We start from the raw sequence: 25,226 nt of genomic DNA, 5'->3' as shown, positions 1-25,226 counted from the left end.
TTTATTGTTTGTGTAGTTTTGTGTGCTGTGTTTTGTCTGAATGTGGTGTGTTATTCTGTGTGATGTGCGTTATTTGTGTGTTGTGTATTATTGTAGTACCACTGCCACTGGGTAAAACCCCATTTGCAGTTTAAATAAATAATAATATACACACGCATACACACTCATACACATACACACAGAAATGATATAGACTCTAAGCTCCGCGTTTCAATAATACATACGTGTATGTAATTGGTGATACGATTTCTTCTATTTTCAGCACTCCTGTTCATATTTCACGTGCAACATGTCTTCCATTGCTCACCAGCTGTGGTCCCAGGGGTAAGTCGATGTTTGTTGTAACGCTCCATGTGTCAAGCAGAAAAATATTATTTCATTCTTCGCAGATGTACAAAAAAAACGAAAAAGAACTCCGTGACTTTAGTCCGCAAGCGAACTATTCCGACCGAGCGACCGCTGCTTGTCGGCGAAGTTTAGTGCCAACTTTTACGGATAGAGGATGTGGCGTGGTCAGCGAAACGAATCCCCACGGCCGTTAATTTCGGCTTTCTAGACCGGAGCTGATGAAGAAATGATAAATTGTGTCTTTAAAGAAAGGGTTTTGTTGGCACTAAAAAGTAGACATCATCGCAATCGGAAAATCAGCAGGAAATTGTGGGACAAGATTGGAAACGATTTAAAATGTCAACTTATTGTCATAATACGAGTAATTATGGAAAAATGAACAGCTGAAAAGCTACCTTCATTGTTGAAATAGTTTTTAAAAGATTTCTGATGTTGTATGTCCCTTGAACTGGCCTGTTTTCTGATCTTGATTTGGAACACCCGAGATTGTGATACGCGAATCATGAATTCCTTCTTTGTCAATACTAATACTGTATAACATGCCTGTACATTTTGAAGGTCAATTAGCTTTATCTAGTGCACTTACTGAGGAACCTCCATTTCGTTGTGCTTATGCCGAAGACACATTCCACTGTTCTCCGTGCTCATGAGGGCGTGTAGTTACGCGTCTCTCTCTCTTAATACAGAGTGATTCTAAATTGTTGTCGGGGTTTCCGTGGCCTATAATTTTCAAGCCTTTCGTGCCACGAAAGGCGCGCATTTTGAAGTTCTCTAGCATTCAGCAGTATTGATTCTAAAAATAATAAAACTTACTAAGTCACACTTTCATATTCCGTCAGTTGTTTTATTTGTTCCTGTTCGAAAATTTCTGGCCACGGAAACCCCGACAATAATTCAGAATCATTCTGTATCTTTTTATTAAGGCTTCATCGAATATGTCCTTAAGGGACAGGTATCATTACTTAGTAACGCACGAGGAAATTCATATTAGTTTCTGGAAGTGGAGGTACTTCATCAGTTGGCAGTTTGTTCTATTTCACATGGATTAATAAAATTTAATGCCATGAATGTCACACCATCATGGGCTGGACGACCGAGGGGTCGGAGTTCGATTCCGCCACGGTCAAGAATTTTCTCTTCTCCACATCGTCCAGACCGGGTCTGGGGGTCCACCCAACTCCTATACAATGGGTATCGGGGGGCACTTTCCCTGTGGTAATGCGGTCGGAGCGCGAAGCTGACCACTTAATTCCAGCTAGTACCGAGGTCAAGGAAATGTGGATCTATACATCCACCCCCTCTACTTCTTCATGGCGTCGTGCTTAATTAAGCTCAGGGACAACTTTACTTTTTACTTTTATATCATACCATCATATTGTTTTCCAACTCAAATTAAAACTTTGCATCATATGTAGCTTGCAAAACAATAGACAACTGCTTGTAAATGAAAATTCTGAACCCGAGATTTTGGGTAGAGGCGGGCTTTTCAAACAATTGTGCTCGACATTAGCACAATCAAAAAATTATGAAAATTCCATTTAGCAAAAACTCTATTATTATTATTTAACTGCAAATGGGTTTCCACCCGGTGGCAGTGGTACTGCAATAAGACAACAGACAAATAACACACATAAACATTTTCAAACAAAACACAGCACATAAACATTAGTAGAAAAACACAACTCCTTCTGCTTTGTTCTTCAGTAATTTCTCTGAAGAAAGGTTCGTTTGCAGCGGAATCCGTTTTCTTGCACATGACCCTAATACATCCGTACATTGTTGTCTGCTAGTGTAGATGGAATAGTAAATGACAGAAACCCAAGACACAGTTACCAGAATAATGTAAAAGTAAATTTATCCCTGAGCCAAATTAACTAAGACACAAAGGCGTGTCAGGGAGTGGGAGGACAGCGCCATCATTCTTGACCTGAGCACTAGATGGAAGTGAGCGCTCCGATCACTTTACCCCTCGGTATAAACTGGGTAGGAGGCTGAGTGGAGTCCAGATCCGGTCTGGATGTTATGGAGAGAATAAAGATCACTTCCTCCTACCAGGAATCGAAACCCGGCCGTCCAACTCATAGCCCGTCGCCATACAGACTAAGCTATCCCAGGATCCCCTGCTTGCCGAAACCTTAAAAAGTTAATAGGAAATACATGAATACTAATAATTGTCAAAAAGAATACATATTTTCAAGCTTAAAAATGTTTATAGCAAAACATATTCTGCTTCAGTATGTTAGAAGTAAAGGTAAAGCTATCCCTGTAACAGACCGTGGAGGCCCATAGAGTTGTGAGACGTCGAGAACCACACATTTTCTAGACAATCGGCTCAAAGACGGCGGTGAGGTTGTCAGCCTTACGCGCCGGCTGTCCTTTACCCCCAGGAACATTCACAGTACTCATTTCTGCTAGAGACTGAGTCGACCCCAGGGTCATAGTGCGGCTGGAAGGATTAGGTCAATTGGAAAACTCCAATGACCTAATCGGGAATCGAACCAGCGACCTTCCAGCTTGTAGCATAGTGCCTCAACTAACTACCCTACCGCGTGCCCCCTTCAGTGAGAAGTACAAATACAGATAACTTTGCCTTCATTTAGGTGAATCTGCAAAAGCAAAATGAAAGTTTTTGCGCGATATTTATAGGCTTTAGATTAAGAAATGACCTCATCGGAAATCGAACCCGCGACCATCCGGCTTATAGCAATGAGACCTCTGAAATAGTCATAAAATATTGATGGTTGCAAGCACGATTTATGAAAAATTGAATTCCCCTGGCTTTTCTCTTCATGCAGTTCATTTGTCCAATATTCTCTTCTGTTCTGTGAGAGGAAATTTCAAAAAATAGTTTTCTGCCAAGTACACATCCTTCTTTACGATTCATAATCACTGACTGATTGTTCGGGCGATGTTATGTGAATAGTACTGCCGCTTCAGGTCCGCTCGAATTCGCCTTCAGTGTGCTCGAAAACTTTAAAACCAAGAGTGAGGGTATCAGTAAATATGGGTTTAGACATGAAGTGTTGGTTATATGCTCTACAGAAATGTAACCCTCATGAAATGCAGTGTTTTATGTTTAAGGTATGGAAATGATGCTATGGGTTTTCTTTGTATGTGTGTGTCATATGCAAAAATGTTCACTGACTAAAATAATTTTGATTCTGTTTCTAGTACTTGGACTTCGATAACCTGCCAGACACCAATTTTTCTTGTGAGGGTAAAGTTATTGGAGGATATTACGCAGATGTTGAGACGGGCTGTCAGATGTTTCATGTCTGCACAATTGGACAGAAAGGTACGTGATAATCAGATGCATATAATTTTACTATAAACTGCAGGATAAAGCATTAACCCACCAAAATTAAATTATTTATTATTCTCAAAATTCTGTGTGATCACTAAACACGTGAGGCCATAACACACCATCCTGTTGCCCTAAGATTCATTTTAATATTATGCTTCCATCCTCGTCTAGATATTCCTCTCGCAGGTTCGCTCAGGGGAGTGGCGGAAGAAATCTTAATATATAAGTTAGATTTAGCAGGAGTGCAGGAGGTCAGATGGGATGGAGGTGGCGTCGCACCAGCAGGAGACTATACATTTTTCTATGGAAAGGGGAATGGAAATCATGAATTAGGTACAGGTTTTTTCGTACATAAGAGAATCATATCAGCAGTTAAGAGGGTAGAGTTCGTTAGTGATAGAATGTCATACATAATACTAATATGTCGCTGGTGTGATGTCATCATTCTGAATGTTCATGCTCCAAGAAAGGATAACATTTGTGATATGGATAGGTTCTACGAACAACTAGAATGTGTATTCGATAAATTCCCTAAATATCATATGAAAATTTTGTTAGGAGATTTCAATGCCAAAGTAGGCAGGGAAGATATTTTTGAACCAACAATTTGGAACGAGAATTTGCTTCATGTGTGTGGAGTTTTTTTATGTTCTTAATATTTGTCTTAACTCTCACAAATGGTTTATGCTGTGCCTGGTTTATATAACCAAAGTTGTGTTGCTGCTGTTGTCTGGAGATAGGGACTAGCTTTATAGTTTGCGCCCAACTGAGTAAGTTCTACCTGAGAATGGAGACATAATTCAGTCTCCAAAATAATGTACATTTTAAATAAAGCAGGATGATAAATACTGTCCAGAAACATAATAATTGTATTAATACACACAAACCCATAGATCTTAATCTGGTAGTAAGTTTATCACAGATATTTAGTATGAAAGAAACCCACTGAAAGTTGATAATTATGCATTGTGTTCCTGTTGTGAAGGAGAGACAACAGACATCAAATTTCTGTGCCTCAATGGCACAGTGTTTGACCAAGAGACCAGAGTCTGTGAACGTGTGGATGAAGTGGATTGCAGTAAAACTGAGGGCTTCTATGACCTGAACCTTGAGCTATATGGAAATGGTGCTGCTCTCAGGTGAGGAAAACTCATACCTCTATTTTATACTGAATGTCCTGCTTTCTGCAACTGGTAATTGTGTATAAATCATATTGTTAGAGTGCTATCTTACCACACACACATATTATTTTGATGAATTCCCTCTTATCATTACAGATGACTATGGACTTGAAAACATGCTGTTTTAAAAGATAATATTTTAATGTAAAATGTTTACCACATTAATGGCTACAATTTTTGTTTGTAGAATTTTCTTACTGGATACAAATTGGCTCATGGACTATTTAAAAATGATCTATAAATTCATAATTCTATCAATTTATGGCTGAAAACAGACTTATTATCTCGTTCACTTGTGTGAGATTCCTGACAAACTGGCCAAACATTTTCAGAACAAAGCTGCACATGAGGGAATTTCTTCACAGGACCTCCATTTATTCTACTAGTTGTTATAAGGACCTGAGGGTCTCACAGTAGTAGTTATTGACAGTTATGAAAAACTGAAGAATTCTATCTTCTGGGATATAACGTTTTATGATCCGTTGAAAGTGAACAGTCATTTCGGGGGAATATGTTGCCTCCATCTTCAGGCTCAAAGAATAAGCCAAGCAGGTGGCAAGCAGAACTTGCTATTTGCTTCACACTGGTATCTTCTTGGCTATTTCTGTGACCCTAAAGATGGAAGCAATGTGTTCTTCTGAAACACTGGTTGATTTTCAGCAGACTACATGGCATTATACCTAAGAAGACAGAAGTCTTCAGCTGCTTCTTTGTTTTTAATCTATACTACTGAATGATTTATAGTGTCAATAAGTTCAATTAAAAATGCAAGACAGAAAAGTAATATACACACAATGTGTGTTGTCCAGCAAAACTTTCTATACTGATATGTTAATTCCTGCTGCACTTTCACTTAGTGTCTGTTAGTTACAGTCTCACGTGCAACACTATGTTCTATACAATTTAGTAACCTCAAAAGTTTAAAAGTGTAAAATTCCACCACTGCAAGTTTCGACCAATGTGGTCATCATCAAGTGTTAGAATTTTTTATGAGGAAATTTCTGTTTTGTTGTTGCTTATGTCATTAAAAATATATGTCCTCCCGATGCACATATGCGTTTCAGTTGGCGGGATATGTTCTTTCTTGTTGTGTTTTGTGTTGCACAAAACACAACAAGAGAGGGCTAATTGACATTATGTGATACACTAATTTCTGATTTTGTTCTAGTTTCACAGAAGAAGAAGAAGAAGAAGAAGATGAAGAAACAACATCTGAACAAAACACAGAGGCCAGTGACACACCTTCTCATGGTCCTGGTTTGAAACACAAGACATCCACTTCTAGACCTTCTACTGTACCTCCTCCCATTTCTACCCCTATTGTTCCTCACCCTGCTTCCACAACTACCCCCAAAATTCCTGCCCATCCATTTGTTCCCACCACAACATTTAAGCCTAGTCAGCATATAACGCACTTCCATTCGACCACACCGTCGTCAGTAGCAGCTTTTCTTGCAATAAACAATGCCTTTTCTTCTTCCAATACTAATCAAGATGGAAATAAATTTGGAGACGATTCTAGCCAATATGATGAAGATGATGAGGAAGGGGAGGAGGAAGAGGAAGAAGAGGAGGAGGAAGATACAGTTACACATCATCCTGGAATTCAAATAAACAGTGGCATAAGCCATCATTTTCCTGTAACCACAGTGAGCAGTCAGGTGCGACCTGTTAGTCCAGAACATCACAACATACCACAGCAAAATGTAAAAGTACATGGCACAGGGGAGAGTGGTTTGGTCTTGAATCAGTCAAACAGACAACAGCCACAGAAATCTCAGTCCCCGTTAACTCATTCAGCCCATCTCTATGGACATGATTACCATCAGACTCCTCATATCGCTAAAGATGAAAATGCTCATTCCAAGCACCAGCTCAACACACAGTTCATATTAAACCAGCAAAGGGATAACGAGAACAAACAGCTTCATGGCTTTAAACCAATTTCAAACACAGATAACAGGAATCAATTCTTATTTTCATCAACAACCCAACAACCTCCAATTCTTTATACAACAAAGAGTCTTCCTGGATATCATTCTCCTACCATAGAATCATTCTCTCTTCATGCCATAGATTCGCAACCAGCTATCCAAACCACTCAGCGGTCCCCTAACAACTCTCCTTTTCCACCACAAACTAACGCACATCAAGTCCCTCCTAATACTATAGCTCAAAAAATACGTGCCAGCATTGCCAGTAATGGAGGCTTCCTTGCACAGACAATTCAAATTTCTCCGAATCCCCTAATATTCCATCTGAATTCAAAGAGTAAGAACCGTCAGGGGCATCAGCTCTTTACAACTCCTTCAGTAGCAGTGATAGCAACCACTAGCAGCTCTTCAAGCAGTTCAAGTGTAAGAAGTGGCCCATCAGGCAAGGCTGGAAATATTTCTCCAGTGGTACCATTGACATCAAGTACTGGAAACACTCCAAAGGGATCTAGTGTTAGTATCAATTCCTCAGTGCCTGCCCAACTGTTTTCTGAAACAACACCACCAGATTCATATGATGAATACCAAGAAGCAGATGTTGCTTCGGACCCATTCTTTAGAGATGTGCCAAAAATTTCCAGACTATCCACAACACTTAACATTCCTTCCCCAACTAGACATGGAATTATTAGAAATAAACGTGAAGCATTTAGGAAATATCATGCAAAGTCACAAACTGTCTTTCAGCAACCTCAGAATACTGCAAGGTATAGGCGAAAAGCTGTAGCACAGTTTGGATTACCAACTGAAGTATTTAGAACTGGAGAAGGAAGATACAGAAACAGGCCAGGAGGTCCAGCTGGGAGTCACGATGGCAAATCAAATCATCAGAGTAATTCACGGGGGCGAACCAGAGCAGAATCCCAATCTAGAAAGACAAGTAATCCAGAAGAATTAGTGTCAAAGGAAAGTAGTTTATTATCAAAACCCAGTCCCTTTGTTGCTGCAACACATGAAGTTTCAACAGTAATACCAGAAACCTACCAAGAGCCACCACAATATTCCAGTATCCATCCTGACATTCGTTTGCCAAATTTTTCCCAGAAACATTCAGAAAGCGCCACATTGGATTCCCCTTTGAGAACTGAAAGTCATCAGGGACACAAAAGAACTTTTGTGAGAGTCAGAGGGCCTCATAAACAAAATGTTGCAGCAGACATAGATACCCATAATTCTTCGCAAATACCAAGCTTGTCTGATCATACAAAAAGTTTGCATCAATTCATGGGCAATTCAAGACTGAATGTAAAATCTGTTGAAGCTACTACAATACTGGCTGGTTTAATAGTACCTACTTCAGGATCTATACAAACTTCTCATGAAGTACCCAAACCAAATGTCAACGTATATGCAGGAAATCCTGAAACATTACAAGATTCTAGAAAACACGATTCTATTGCAAGAACATATAGTAGGGGAGAAAATAGACGACTGCACCATCAGCCTTCTCAAAGTAACCTGGATCACGAAAAAAGAGTTGCAAGTAAATCAGAAAGTTCCAGGCAAAGAAGCAGTCAGGGGACTAGATTGGGGGCTGCTGACAATGTTCATGAAACTCGTGAATATCAGGCAAGGGGTTCATTAACCTCTCAGCTGAGAGATAATATAGATACTGTGAAGTCAGCGAGTAGAGAAAGTGACCACAGACATTCTAATTCTGAAAATACAGAAGATAGAACTTCATACAGTCATCATGCAGAGGCCCCATCTAGAATCAGAAGCCGCGGAAGGAAGTTTGGTGTCTCAAGCACACGCCAAGATAGAGTAAGGTTAGATGGCAATGGAATGATACCGCCAGCCAATGACTCTGATGTGGGATCTGGAGTTGCTACTGAACCACCCTCTGAACCTCTGGCTTCACTACCCGAGACAAACTTCAGTTGTGCTGATAAGATTCCTGGAGGTTACTATGCAGACCTTGAGGCAGATTGCCAACTCTTCCACATATGCTCTGTGGGTAGACATGGAAGGTAAGTATAAAGTATAACTTATTTGAAAGCGTAGTAAGTAGAGATGTCCAGAACCAGATATACTGAAGTCTTCAGAATGGTATTATTAGTGGTGTTGTATCTTTGAATTTGTTACATAAGTGTTAATTTAATTATGTTTATAATCCAAGGTTAGACTACATTAACTACTCAAGCATTTTCTTGAGAAACCACTATATTGTCAATAATAAGTCATGGTTGATTAGACACATCATGCAGTCCTTTGAAGTAAAGTAAAAAAGTAAAAGTATCCCTGTAACAGGCCTTGGAGGCCCGTAGGGTTGTGGGATGTTGAGGTTCCCACATTTTCTAGACAATCGGTTCAAAGATGGCAGCAAGGTTATCAGTCCTACCCACCGGCTGCCCTTTATCCCTAAGAATGTTCTTGGTACTCATTTCTGTTAGAGGCTGAGTCAACCCCAGGGCCATAATGCGGCTGGAAGGATTAGGCCAATTGAAAAATCCAATGACCTCATCAGGAATTGAACCCATGAGCCCCTCATGCAATCCTTTGAAAGCAAATATATTGTATATGAAATCTAGATCTGCAAATGTCATATGTATTGACTCATTTTTTAATTCTTTGCATTGCCAGATCAAAGAACAAAGGGGAAAGGGGTATATCAGGACCAAAAAGGGAAATGACCAAAAAAAATTATGTAACCAGGAGTGTCGTGATTTGAATGCTTTAACTAATATTTAGGATGATTAAGCCAAGAAGGATGAGACAGACTGGTCTGTAACACTTACGGAAGAATGAAGAAGTACATCGAAGCTTATGGTTGAGCAGTCTTAATGGAAGAGAATTTTTGAGAGGCCTGTGTTGTCAGAAGCCTATTGCAAGCTAAGAAATTTATGCTATTTATTTATAATTAGGCAGACACTTCTAAGACAGTAGTGTCCACCCCTTTTGGTTTCCACCAAACATTCATACTCACTCTCCCACGTTTACTGATTGCAATAAATTTAACAATTTCCACTCATACTGAGATTACTGCTCATGACTGAGCACGTCATACTTATTTTAACCACATGTTCGATGCACATGGGGAAGATTGAGAAACATTCATATACATTAAATATGATTTTATTGATGTGTTTTTTATTGGTTTATATTCCTGAAGTGTAGAAAAGCCAGTTAGATAGGCTGTTGTGTGTCACAGACACGATGACAATGAAAAAATATTCAAATTACTCCAACATAAACTGACATCATGATGTTGGAATTATGTCTGTATGTCAGGTAGCATATGTAACTTTACATGTACAAGTACCCCTCGTTCTACAAACACTCAATGTACTAATTTTTCACTATAACGGAGCATGTTAATTTACACATACTTTTCACTTAACCAACTTCATTTTTGCTACAATACAGAACCTACATTTTGAAGCTTGATCACTTTTACATGTAAGGTAATGGGAATTTCACTTTCAATATATATGAATATATATGAATTTTCACCTTGCAGACAGTTTTATGGAATGAAATACCTTCATAAATTGAGGTATGCCTGTATTTACCTCAAGAGCTTATGTACCAACATGTATTGATGTGCCATATTCTTCTCTGCTGCAGAATTACAGACAATAAATTTTTATGTGGACCTGGTACAAGATTCAATCAGCGAAGTCGAACATGTCAAGTAAGAGACTTGGTGGACTGCAACTTGTCAGCCTCACTGTACTACCTGAACAGCCATTTCAAGTTGGAATCTCCAGGTAATGGTTTTGCATGTCATATGGAAAGGGCAGTCTCCATTGCTCAGTGACTAAAATACCCAGGACTGGTGTGTGGGTGTGACTTAACAATTTACACAGCACACTCAGTGTTCTTTGTAACAGTTCTTAACCCTTTGCTTCCCCTCCACAAGGTTAACTGTACACCAGTGCTTTGTCCAAACAACTACCCACAACCAATATTGGACAGAAGCATGCCATGACTAAACAAGATATTTTACTTTGAGCACTTAGTTTTCCTCTGTTACCAGATGGTGCATGTAGCTGTGCTTAGCAATTCCATGGACACACGTACATTATTTCCAAGTCATTTCCTTGCTGTGAAATACCAAAAACCACTCATGTACTGTGAAAATAACTGGGCTGGTAGGTAACCCAGTAGCAGAATTATTGAGAGTGAAAGCATTTACCTCTTTCGTTTAATTTTCCTGCATTATAAGAAACAAAATATAAGTATAAAATATAAATTTCTCACTAAATTTCTTTTCCATGTGCTGCATTCTTTTGTGTAGACTTTTCCTTCATTAGTTATGGACCTACAGACTTCCTTTTTATTAGCAGTGATTTAACCATTTGTTTCTAAATCTTATTTCATGTTTAATGTTTTCAGATGATATTTCGAAGTATAATGTCAACTTTGAAGCGCACAAGATTCGAACCAGACGAGAAGCACCCAAAGGTAGGTGAATGCATGTACTGTATATGTAATGATACAAATTTGCTGGAACTATTGTGTTTATGCAAGCTCAAAGCTGATATTAAACATGCAGAATCTGAGGCTCTCACATCAGTGGTTATGAAGAGATTCATCATCTGGTGTACAATGCCATGTAGTCCTTTGAAATTCAGCTTATTTTTGGATGAATATGTCACTTCCATCTTCAGGTAGGTCACAAGCACATATCTGCTTGCTGCCTGCTTCTTGTTGGTTTTTTGCTTGGGTTATTCCTTCATCTTGAAGATGGAGGTGACATTTTCCTCCAAAACATCACTTGACTTTCAACAGACAGCATGGTGTTATATCCTACATAACTTTTTTATTAAAGATATCTTATTGGCTGAGAAAATATAATATCTGCTCTGAATTATCCCCAGTGTTCTGTCACACAGATGGAGACAATGGAAACTACCCACAGGAAATCACACCAAACATTATTTTATATTTTTGTACATAGCTTTTATAGGTGCATTAGCTCCTTGCTGCAGCATTACTGCCTTGAAACGTTTTGTAACTGCATATTGTATAGTGGTGTATACGTAGGTCGGTCAAAAAGTTCCGGGAATTCCCCTGCAGGCGGAGAACGAGTGATAAGATAGTGCACACATTGTTGTGGTGGGAAGCTCATCATGTCTGCTCGCAGGCACAACAGGTCTAGACAGGTTTCAGTGTGCAGTGTCATTACTGTTCCGTTTGAATTAGATGTGAGTGTTGGTCATTCGGCACAATGTTGCCGTTCGAACAGCTTGCAAACATCGAGTTCATGTGCAAATTGGGAAAATCTGCTTCAGAGATGCTATTGGCCCTGCAGCAATTTATGGTGATACTGCACTAAAGAAATCCGCAGTTTACTACTGGTTTTTCCGGTTTAAGGATGGGCAGGAGACGTTAGAGGATGACCAGCGCAGTGGGAGACCTTCAACATCCAGAACCAAAAAAATGACTGGAAAAGTAAGACAGCTGATTCGATGTGATCGAAGAATGACCATTGCGGAGTTGGAGCAAGGAGTTGGTACTGTTACTGGCCATTTCTACGTGCAAGTTTTGCAGAGGTTGCGTGATGCGGTTTGGAGGAAGCGGCGTGACAAGTGGAAGGAACAGTGGTTTCTGCATCATGATAACACACTGAGCCACACATCGCTTGTCGTGCTGCAATTCCTTGCCAAGAAAAACATTCCTGGCGTCACTCAACCACCATACTCTCTGGATCTCACTCTGAGTGAGTTTTGGTTGTTCCCTACTCTGAAAAGGGCTTCAAGGGGACATGTTTCGCAACCATGGAGGACATCAAATCGAATGTGATGGCTGAGCTCTGGAAGATTCCAAAAGAAGCCTTCCACCACTGCTTCCAACAATGGTAGGATCAATGGAGCAAGTGTGTGCGCGCACAAGGGTCCTACTTTGAAGGTGATTAGGTACACGTTGCCATGTGTCCTACCATTAGAGTGCTATACCACCATTCCGGGAACTTTTTGACTGACCCTCATATATTGCTGTATCAGCAGTAGCCTTATCTTAGTGTTAGAAAGCAATGAAAGTTCTGCACACTTCCACAGTGTTATATGGTGAGACAACATCAGTGCTGTCAGTGGTTTAGATACTAGTTTCCTCCCATCATATGGTTCTCTTTGTCTTGTCCCACTTAAGTCTTATATGTGGAAAATGACTGATGTCACCAAAAGCAGTGCTTAGTGGCTGGTCTCCTGTCCTCAAAATGGAAATATAGAATATTCTTTTATTGCTAGTGGGGTGTGACTAAGTCCCTTATACTGCGGCCACTTCTGGCCTATTGTACCAGCCCCAGATGATTCAGTTATTCAGTATAGAGGGGGTGGGTNCGATACGTTCTTCCGAAACGTTGGTTAACACCACATATACATGGTGCCAAATCCCAGAAAACTGCTTTCTTCATAGTCACCGCCGTGAAAGCCTCAAATCTTACATAATAGTATATTGTACGTCCCTTTTTAATTTCTACTGTCGCCATACCCTACTGATACTGGTGCCCGCTATCTCTCCTTTCTGCCAGCGAGGTCGGCCCTCTATTGGCATTGGTACCCGACAACTTCCCCATCTACTGGAGGCATTGGAAACTACTTGGGCGGGAAACATTTTGCCTACTTTTGCTCAGAGGTCTCCTAGAGACATGAGGATCTTTTACATGCTGTAAATCTATGACACGGGACCCACAGCTTAAAGTCCCTCCCGGAGGACTTGTTCCCTGAATATTTCCACCCTTAAAAATTCCAGGATCTCCGCCGGGTTTGAACCCGTGTACCTTGAGTCATGAGGTGGGAACGTTACCCCTAGAATACAGAGGCCACTTAGCCCCAGATGATAGGTGAGGGTGATTGTAGAGCAACTGGTGAAATGAGGATTGGCAGGGGAAACCGAAGTACTCGGAGAAAACCTGCCCCAGTGCCACTTTGTCCACCACAAATCCCACTTGACCAGACACGGGATTGAACGCGGGCCGCCGCGGTGGGAAGGCAGCAACTAACTGCTTGAGCTATGGCGCGGCCAAACATAGAATAAGTCAATGTGGGGTTTGTGTTGGACACAGTGGCATTAGCGCAGGCTTTCCCAAATTTCTTCTGTCTTTCTGCTGTCAATTATCATTCCATTAATACACCTTTTCATCTGTTAATAGGGGCTCATGTAATAAGTCCATTTAAGTTCCAGTTGACTCAGTCTCACAACACTCCTAGAATTGAAAAAAAAAATGTTTGGGAAGACGATGAATGTACCACCATGTGTACACTGACTTTGACTAAACTGCCATCAAAATAAAAGCAGTTGCTGTGTGGTAGCCAATTCTTGGTCGCTGACTGTGCCAATCAGGACATGCACACATTGTACAGGGGATGGACAAAAATATGGAAACACCCAACAAAAAACACATTACTATAACTAATATGGTGTAGGACAACCTCAGGCTTGCAGAACTGCCTGCAGTCTCCTTGGAATGGATAAATAGAGGTCCTGTATGATTTGTAAGGGAATCTTGTACCATTCTTCCTGCTAAACATTGGCAAATTCTGCTAACAATGATGGATGTGGATAGCATGCACACTAATTGCTCTCCAAAACAGACCACAAAGGCTCAATAATATTGATATCTGGCGATTGTGGGGGACTTGGCAGACGTGACACTTCATTTTCATGCTCAGAAAACCAGTCCTGGACTATGTGAGCTGTGTGAACACGGGCACTGTCATCTTGGTAAATGGCATCACCATTGGGGAACAAAGTTTGCACCATGGGATGGACCTGGTCGCCCAAAATGGTCACACAGTCGTTGGCAGTGACGTGACTTTGCAGAGTAATGATGGGTCTGACAGAATACCACGATATGTCTGCCCATACCATGATCAAACCCCAGCCATGTTTCACTCTTGGCAGCAAACAATCTGGATCGTAAGCTTGGGATGGCGTTCTCCAGACGTAAACTCGGCCAGAAGTCGGAATCAGTGTGAAGGTGGAACCAAACGACCATCTTCCATTGCTCCATAGCCCAGATTTTATGACTTCGGCACCACACTCTCTTCTTAGTGGCATTTTGATCACTGATGAGTGACTTTGGAATTACAGCTCGTCCAGAAATACCCTGCTTGTGGAGTTCCCTTCATACTGTTTTGGTGCTGACAGGGTTTGTGAGTGTGACATTCCAGCAGCCACTTTTGCAGCTGTAGTCTTCTTATTTTTCGTCACAATCCTATGCAATGTTCATCTGTCTCGATCACTCAAGACACATTTCTGTCCACGCTGGTATTTATCGGATGCCGTTTTTCCAGTCCTCCTGTATGAGGTCATAATCTTGGATAATGTGCCTCGCGAAACACCAAAAACCTTGGTTACGGAAGCAGCCACCATATGAGCCCCAACAATTTGCCCGCATTCGAATTCTGTTAGCTCTGACATGATGCACTAAAAACTGCACAGAACACTGTCTCGACAACAAATGAAGCTTGCAACATATTGCGGAGGTTGTACAGGTAGTGGTGTTGGGCAGATAAGACAGCGTCACCTACAAACGTCGCTAAAATAAACACTTCAATTCAGGCATGCATTTCACAAGATGTTCCCATATTTTTGTCCATCCCCTGTATAACAACTGTTGGTCAATTATTTCATACACACCTGAGGGAGTTCAGCTTTCTGCTGTCATGAAATAAATATTCCATAAAAATTACCTACAAACTCTTGGAAACCAAATATGAATAACACTCATCCAGCTGTTCAGATATTAGTGAGGGGGGAGACACACACACACAAATGGTATTCCTGAAAACCACCCTTTCATGTTCAGCAAGTCTGAAAATACGTGTATGTAAATCGATCAGAATCTCAAGATGATAATTTTTTCCCGATCTCAGTGCTTTCTCATATTTTATAGACGAGAAAGTAAAAAAGATCCTGTACCTGAAAGCCACTGAGGCTATATTTTGTATGACCTGAAATGACTTGAGTATGTTCATAATGAACATTGCAACATGAACCAAGCAAGTCAGCTGAAATAGTAACACTACTGATTTGCTTTGGAGACCCTGGTTCGATTATTTGTTGGGTTATCAACTATGCAAAGGATGTTTTCATGGATTTTCTAAGTCCCTCTAGTAATGTGCCAGGATAGTAACTTAAATTATGCCATGGTCCCTTCCTTCCACTTCTAGACCTTGCAAAAATAAACCAGATATTAATCTACAGACACAAAAAGTAAGTCAGTAACAAATTTTTTATATTTCAGCTGCATCATCAACTGACAGGGGTCCACGGCAGCACTACACTATCGACAACCTACCACAGACATCATTCACCTGTGAAGACAAGCCTCAAGATGGACTTTACGCTGATGTGGAGACGCAGTGTCAGGTGTTTCATCTCTGTCGTACTATTTCTGGACAACTGACCTTGGAATCATCCTTTGTCTGCCCACCAGGTACAGTGTTCAACCAGCCAGAGGGAAACTGTGACACATGGAAGGAAGTGGATTGTGCACTTTATTCTGCACCTGAACACTCCTTCAAGAAGACAGCAACTACCGGGACCAGGGGTCAGGGTTCCAAAGACAGGAATAAACGGCAGGCTATTATGAAAGGTACACAGACTGAGTCACCAAAACAGAAGATTATGCACAAACTTGGGGTAAATAAGAATTACAGGTTCAAACGTGGAACTGAGAAAGAAACATTCGACTATTATGACTATGTAGACGATAATTATGAAGCACATGCAGCAAAACCAGAAAATAGAGATATGTCACCTGGAAGTGACCAAACAAAAGAATCTAACGACAACTTTTCTAATGTTGAAGATAATGTTTCTACTGAGAGACATGCCAAACCAGGACCACATTTATTTAAGTCAGAGGAAAAAGGAAAGGACGGGCAGCAAGCCACAGTTTCAGCTGGGAATGGCAATACCGATAGTAACACAGGGACTCCCGAGCATTATGAAAGTTTCTTGCCCTATGCTATAGGTACTTTAGTTCCCACTGGGTTTCACCATAATGAAGCTAAGGGAACAAGAGAAGAAAATACTCCACTCGTACAACCATATGAGTTATCTGTGCACAATAAATCTGATGAAGGTAAGATAGAAGATACATCTGATTATATTTATGAGTATGAATATGTTGATGAAATTATTACAACTACATCTAATCCAAGGAACATTAAACAAACTGAATCTACCTTAAATGAGAACAATAAATATATCAGAAATTATGCTGAATCTACTAACCCGGAATTCAGTCATGATCTAAAAAGTTCTAATCAGTCTGTTACAGTACAGACAAATGATTTCAAAATTATCGATTTAAATCACAGTTTGGATGACACCTTAACATTTTCTACAAACATACCAGGAAATATTCCAAATAAAACTAAAAATGATGAAGTGACAACAAAAACAAAAATTGTGCCGAAAGTAGATTCTGTTGATGTCACTTCAGATGACTATGAATATGAGTATTACTATGATGAAGGTTACACTGAAGCTAACAGCAACAGTAAACAACTGTCTTCAGCTAATGGGCATAAGATAACAGATTCTGAAAAGCAAAGTGATTACTGTGCACACTGTTTGGATACAGAAGAAGTTAAACATCAAAAGCACAGACCAGCTGTGGCAGCACAAGGAAATTTAAATGGTACTCATGAGAACAGTAATTTTGGAGTCAGTATGAAAGTATTAGAAAAATTAAATGTAACGCCACCAGCCCCATTCCAAGTTAATGCAAAGAAACAGATGCATTTTGGAACTGATATTACTGCCCATGATACACAGAAGTCAGGTTTCATTCAAACAGGTAGAATTTCAGAACTGTTTGAAACAAATGAAAATCCTAGCCTTATGCAAGAAATGGGCAAAAGGACTACAGATACAGCAGCAGTTCAGAACCATAAAAAGTTATATGAGAGCAACTATGATGAAGAAGGAAGTGATGATATTTATTTGGCTTCTCATACAACCCACTTGCCCAAGGAAACATTTGATAGTTTGAGAATGGAAACCACAACTTCACATATGGTTCTAGAAGAAGAAACTAGTACAAGCCATGAACTAAATTCATCAACTCAGAATGTACAAATAGTTGATCCAATTGCAGTCTCTCTAGAAGAAACAACACCGTCTCTTGGATTACCAGATTATCGCACAACTATTGCAACAACAGCCGAATCTCAGAAAGAAGGTACTTCTCCTAATTACAGCACCACTTCATATGCAGATGTAATCCCATATCCGCTAGTCGGGGTGCCTCTGTCAAGAATTGAGAATCAGACATTTACTGAGGCTATAGTGCTGGACTCTTCTTCACAAACTCCACTGCCATCACCAGTCCCTAGCTTATTAAAGCCTCCAAAACTTCATAATATCATTATGAATCACTTTTCAACTCCAATTCCACCACCAGCCGCGATCCAGTCAAGCAACACACTTACCTCAAGGAAACCTACACTCAAGAGGAATCAACACAGGGGTACCACAGACAACATGGGACATAATATCAGACAAGATGAAGGAAAATTAAGGAAATCACATAGATTCACACTTCTGCCTGGTAGGAATCCTACCACACATGTGCAACAAATGCATATAGCGGAGAATACTACTACTACTCTTGCAACATCCTTCGTTGCTGATAATCCAGTCATTGATGATCAAGAAACAAGGCCACAGAACAGAGTTCCTAATATACAGTCATCAGAGACGATCAGATCTAAAGAAACATCATCAACAGTTCCCCACAAAGGAGACAGTACATATGGGATTCATCATGGACTGGAATCTGAAATCCTTCTGCCATTCACCAGAGGCTCAGAAAGTAATGCCAAGCCTACAGACAAGTTAATATCACCGAACAATGGAGCTTTCTATTCATCCCAGGTTTCAACAGAGGCTGTATCATCATCCGAACCGCCTACAATCCCTGCTATGGAGAATTCAGCGCTCACTTTCACACCAGAGTATGAGAACCATGATTTGCCAACAGTAAATTCTTCGGTTATATATAACGATGATATAATATTAAATCGCTTTAGAGCTGATAATTATTCTATTGATTATGCAATTAGGAACAATTTTGAACTAAGTGGACAGAATTCTACAACTGTACATGTGTTTCCAGCAAATGATCTAACATTCCCAGTTACAACTCCATCTAGTTTATTCAAACACCCTTCAGCTGAAACCACGGAGGTGTTACCAAGCATGTCTCCTTCCCTTCATGCAGGATATACACTCTCTTCAGTAAATTCCCAGCCTTCTATATCTGTTGACGGTATGCTTGCCAATGGTTTTGTATGCACAGGGAGAGAGCTGCATCGGTATCATGCAGATACAGATGACTGCAGGATATTTCATTACTGCTCTGCAGGTTTTCACAGCCGACAAGTTTTGGACTTCAGGTTTATGTGTGAAAATGGAACAGCTTTCAAAGCTGACACCCAGAAATGTGAAAATGAATTTCTTGTACCCACATGTGTGAATTTGAAGGTAAAAAATGAGTGATAACAGTAATGAATAGAAATAATTATCCTTCCTTTGAAGTTGGATGCCACATGCATCTCCATTTGACAGTGTTAAGTACATAGTAATTTTATACTGAACACAAGTACTAGTTCATTAAAGTAGCAGATGAAGTGGCTACTCTGTTATTATGTTGCTGATTTAGAACAAAGTACTGGTTAACATGGCTGAAAATACTTTTTTCTAAAATACGCTTTAACTTATGTGATATGAACATCAAGAAAACAGAAGTCTTATTCTCTGTATACACCTGCTTCAGAACCCATGGAGGCTATTTTAAACCATCTTTACTCCTTCACCAACAGTAGTCCCCAAAAAATGTTTCATTTGAGCTACACTCATAGGGACATAACAATGCTCATTTTCAGTTTAGGCACAGGTTTGATTAATGTTACAGTTTTTAGATACACATAAAAAAAATTTAAAATCATGAACTGTTAACAAAAATTATTCTGGAGACATTTTTAATAATGATAGTGCTGTACAATACATTTTGTAATTAAGCAGTAATTATTGTACCAAAATTGTGGAAGGTTACCCTATGTAACCAATCATTAAAGTAAAACAATAAATGAATATTTTGTTGAAAAACATGAACATTAGACCTAAATGCCAACATTATTGTCTTGGATAGTATACCAATTAAGCACCAGGAAACTATCACATCTCCTTATTTTGGATGCTTTTTTAAACCTTTTTGCAGTTTCCTTGCTTTTTTTGAGAATGGTGTCACATTTAAAATCGTCATGCCAAAATTTAGTCTTGGATATTAAATTTTAGGAATTCATTCAGAGTAGACATAACTTACTTATTTATGGAGATAATTATTAACATCCATTACTTTCAAAGGGTAGCTATGTACTGACTTGTATAAAGGTTTACTTTTAATCTCTCTTTGCATGGCAAATAAATCCTGAAAATATTTAAAACCTGGATACCACGTTTGTGGGTAGAATTATAAGGACTAATTTCTTTTTGTATGTTGAATTATACTGTCTGAAAGAAGGGCAAGGAAAGGATTAAATTGGGGCCTACGGAATACAGATCTAAATATTATTTTCTTATATGCAGAAAAATATATGGGAGAATTTTTGTGGTGCACTGAAGTTTTTGAAATAGCCTTTCTCTTTAAGGTTTCGATATGCTTGATACTTAGAAGTAATGAATCTTTCAACAGACCTTTGACAGTGTTTGGGACTGATCTAGTTAAAAAACTGAAAAAATAATATGTTTGCTCATTAGAGGAATGTCGCCTTCGTCCTGAAAACAAGTGCATTTTAAACAAATCTAACTTGTAGTTTCTGATTTAGGTCAGTGGAGATTCCTCACACTAAGTAATAATTATAGTTGCTGATGATGTCATTCCTATGAACACAGACAAAAATTCCTTCAGAGAAGACATGAACATGTCATACGTTAGGGTTCTTTATGGATGGAACATTCAAACACCCATAATTTTCCCTGTGATGAGAGTTTTATTCTTTAAATACACTACAATGATCAGGAACACTTATGTTAGTACTGTGCAGATGAAGTAATTTTTCAAAGTCTTTCATGATCATTTGTGGCATGTCACCTTTTTGTTTTACATCTTGGCAAAACTTTGAATTAAATGGAGATGTTACCATGCAGCCACACAACCAGTCAGTAGCTCATTAAGATATGCCAAAAACATTCAAGGAAAAGGAGCCTCACACATTGTGACATCCAAAACTGAAGTTCTGACTGCAAAATATAATAACATTATATCACCCCTTTCCTGTTGGTGCATCATAATCCAAGTACTGGCATTACTTGAGAGTATGAAGAATTTTAATTGTAATGCATAATTCTTATTTAACAAATGATTTATATCATAGTATTTTGGTGTAACTGTAAATTCATGAACAGGTATTTAAGGGGGATGTTTATCAAGGGAGAGTGACATAAAGTATTTTATGAGCTGCTAATTTATGGCATTGAATAATTATAGAAGAAAGTTGGGAATTATTATTATACTCTCACTGTATCTCCAGGACACCATTTGCTTAAAGAAAATGTAATTTATATACTGCAGCATTCTCTTGCATTTCATTACATGGGGGGTATTTAACTGTGGCTTGTAACGTGAAACACCAATGATATTGCTTTCACTTACCATAACTAACTGAATGGAGCTGAGCCTTTCTTCAGAAACTGCCAGTTGTACAATTACTCAAGAATTTCCCAACATTTTATGGAATACGAAGGTTTATTACAGTGTTCACAAGAGCCCTCAACTGGTCCCTGTCCTAAGCCACATCAATCCAGTCTATACCACCCCATCCCATTTCCCTCTAAGATTCATTTTATATTACCCTCCTACCTACATCTAGGTCTATGTAGTGGTCTCTTTCCTTCTGGCTTTCCCACCAATATCCTATATGCATTCCTCTTCTCCCCATTCATGCTATATGTCATATCCATCTCATCAACCTTGACTTGTTCATTCTAATTATACTTGGAGAAAGGTACAAGTTATGAAGCTCCTCATTATGCAGTTTTCTCCAACCTCCTGTCACTTCATCTCTCTTCGGTTCACGTATTCTCCTCAACACCCTGTTCTCAAACACTGTCAGTCTATATTCCTCCCTTAATGTCAGAGACCAAGTTTCACACCCATACAGAACCACAGGCAAAATTATAGTTATTACTATATATTGTTTTTAATGATAACATCACATAACCATTAAACTAGAAGTTTAATGTAATTGAATAACATGTTCTTGCTAACAAATATTCATCATCAAATTCTTAGTGCATTGTATTGCTTGTTACAAAAGTATGAGGAATTTAATAATAAATAACATCATAAATGTTATCAAATGAAACAAAATGAGATTAATTTCAAAATTAATGTTGTCATTTAATTATTAATCTTCTTTTCCTTAATTTTATAAGATTCTATTACATATATATATATATATATATATCACATGGATCATTTGTTCTCTGTTGGTGGAATCAATCTTTCGTAATGTTCGTTGCTTACATTTGGGCATTTGTACCTACTAGTGAGCTCAGAACTCTGATTCAAAGTTATGTAATAAGCAGCACAGGACACAGTAAATTTGATGGGGACTATTTGTCGGTAAAAACTTGTTCCATTAATCTTAATAAAGTACAAGGGTGAAACGAAGCCTGATTAAAAAATTAAAAACAGTTACGATAATGACAACAACACAGGTGTGCTGTGTCACAAGTGATAGTTAAACATACCCCATGAAAATGTAATTTATTGAATGATTATTCTCAACTTGAATACTGAGTATTCATTACAACCGTTGCTTAAATAGGCATCTGTTTTTCTTTTTATTGTTCACATGTACTGACTTGTATGAATAGAGCCATACTTGTAGGATTTGAGGTTTTCACGGCTTTCTTCATAGCCATACTTGGTTAAATTGCCAGCCAGAACATGGGGGGGAAAAAACAGTCCATATGAAAATGCATAGTTTTGAAGGCCAGAAAAGTACTGTAAGGATTATAATGACAGCTCTTGGATTCACTACTGGATTTTAACAAAATAAAATTTATAAAAATATTTGGTCAAAAGATTTCAAAACAAATTTCTCATGTGTATTAAATAATTGTTTTATAGAAGCACCGTTTTTCCAGGCACTGCTGGTATATCAGCTTCCATCTAGTGAATTTTCACACTTGACTAATGACACCCATACTGGCAGATGTGCCATGGTTATCAAAGTATACAGTGGCTTAGCATGGAGATTAAAGTACTCAAAACAAGGATAGGAAACTGTTCAAACCTAGTATCTAGCAATGTTAATTGTAACTTTTGCAAGTTATTGAAGAAAATTAAAAGAACCTGCATTTTATCAGTATCTTATGATATTTGCATATGAATGTGTGTACATATAGGTGAGTTTGTTTAATAATAAACCTTTCCTGGAAAACTGCATAGGAAATACATGATTCATGGTTATGCTGTATTTCACAACAGAAGTTCTGCTTTACCATGGACAAATAATTCACTGGTGTTGTACTGTTTAAAAACCTATGTCTTTTCCGCAAAGGTTTTGTAATTTTTTAATTTGTAAGATGAGCAAATTATAATATTTATATTCTGCTTTCCTGTATAAAATTCCTCTCCCTCGTTTCTTTTGTTGAAATACCTTCAAGACAATTTTACATGCCAACATTGAAATTGTAAATTCAATCTGTTGTAATATATGTATTGGAATGTATTGTTTATTCATGTAATTAAAAGCAACTGGAAAATAGTGGTACCTAATAATATTTGGCGGCTGCTAGCCCATTAGACCAATAGCGACAGTGCACCACCAAAATTTTAAATTAAAGCATGCCCGGATTATATGAATTTTCAAGGCTAGTATCGTCCTATTCACGCACGTTAATGAGCCAGTAATGTGTGCTAATTAATTATTACAGCCTTTCTGACTGTAGAAAGAGCGGCGGGTTCCAAAAAAAAAAAAAAAACTCCAACTTCAGCGTATACTTAAGACTAAGTTACTTATCCCAACTCATATCGAAATTCCTTTGCGTTGAAAGCGATGGAGAACGCACGGATTAACTAACTCCGGCGGCTGTGCGGTTCCCTTATATAGCCGCAGTGCTTGCCTGTTATGTAATGAGTGCCTTGTCACAGTAGGAACCAGTGCCACGTCACCGTGTTTGCGTATAGCCTAGAAACGCTGTTTACTCGCGCCGTCTTACGTCACCGTGGGAAGAGTGGTGGGGACGGAGTGCTGACTCATCCGCCACGTCACTGTGGCCAGAGTTGCCGCATCACTGCTGGGTAGGGAGGGGTTGTCCTCCATTGCGCAACATGTCACACTCTATATATATATATATAGTCACGTGTAGGAGGGTTTTGCCAGGCAATATGCAGCCTTTGTTAGTATGCTTTTTTGGCTCAGCCTTTATTGTTATTTCATTTTAGCAGCCTATCCACTATTAACCTTTAACGTATGGACTTCTAAATTGCCGGCAGCCCTCTGCAGCCGATATTTAAATCACCCTAATTAATTGACATTGCAAACTTTCAGAAAAAAATACATATTTTCCATTCTATGCAACGTAGAAATAGGTATTAAAAACAACCTGAAACACAATAAAATTTTCTACATGTACACAAAAGAGCAATTTTTACCAACGAAAATTAACTGTGATTATTTTGCCGTGAAATGCAAAATGTAATCTTTAATATATATGTTATGAAATTCCAAAAGCCTTACCCATTGTTTTTTTCAACCTTGAATCATGGTGATATTGTAAATATAATCACACTATATACAATAATATTTTGTTCAGACTGTACAAGAGTTTGAACTGCGTCTCTTCACAGTGTACGATACACACTCTGATGCACATGGAACTTCTCGAAGCAGTCCACTTCACACAGAGCAACATCACACTTTTTACAATGGAAGAGTGTGCTCCTGCTTTTCTTATATAGTGAAATGCAAGACGTCTTTGTTTCCCTTTGGTTGGCCAGTGTTGTGAATGTTTCACCTCCAATCAACTCATTTGGGCCCCAAGTAACTTTGGCCTCCCCCGGAGAAATGCCACTGACTGTGATATTCGCCTTCTGCGATTGAAGAATCATCCTGGGGGAGAGGGTTTTCTAGCAGAATCGAATAAATTATGTTGATTAAGAAAGCGACACACTCACGTATTAGTAATACAAAATAGTGATGCAAAGTAATTATAACACTAGTCGAAAAGAGTGCCAGTCCGACACTGATACCGAAAGTCACAGTGATGAAGATGCTTTTTACTCACAAAGTAATACTGGCTCAGGGGATTTAGACCTCTTCCAAGACAAAATAAAAGTGATATACAAAGAATTATATGACAGTCTGACACTGACTTTTTAACTGATAAAGAAATATTAGACAATCCGACGCTGACTTCCTGACTGAT

At 38.9% G+C, this 25,226-nt stretch overlaps 1 protein-coding gene across 1 annotated transcript; it reads left to right on the top strand.

Annotated features, from left to right (window-relative positions):
- Window positions 1-262: 262 nt before the first annotated feature.
- LOC111868855 lies at window positions 263-21,526 on the top strand (the record flags this gene model as incomplete). The annotated part of the gene is made up of 7 exons (XM_023859879.1): window positions 263-324; window positions 3,520-3,643; window positions 4,638-4,791; window positions 6,002-8,797; window positions 10,395-10,537; window positions 11,166-11,234; window positions 16,021-21,526. Coding segments are annotated over 7 exons (6,614 nt in total), but the record flags the coding sequence as incomplete, so codon positions are not given.
- Window positions 21,527-25,226: the final 3,700 nt, after the last annotated feature.

The sequence above is a fragment of the Cryptotermes secundus genome, unplaced genomic scaffold, assembly GCF_002891405.2.
Source record: "Cryptotermes secundus unplaced genomic scaffold, Csec_1.0 scaffold500, whole genome shotgun sequence".
NCBI lineage: Eukaryota > Metazoa > Arthropoda > Insecta > Blattodea > Kalotermitidae > Cryptotermes > Cryptotermes secundus.
This window is presented reverse-complemented; position numbering and strand designations above follow the sequence as displayed.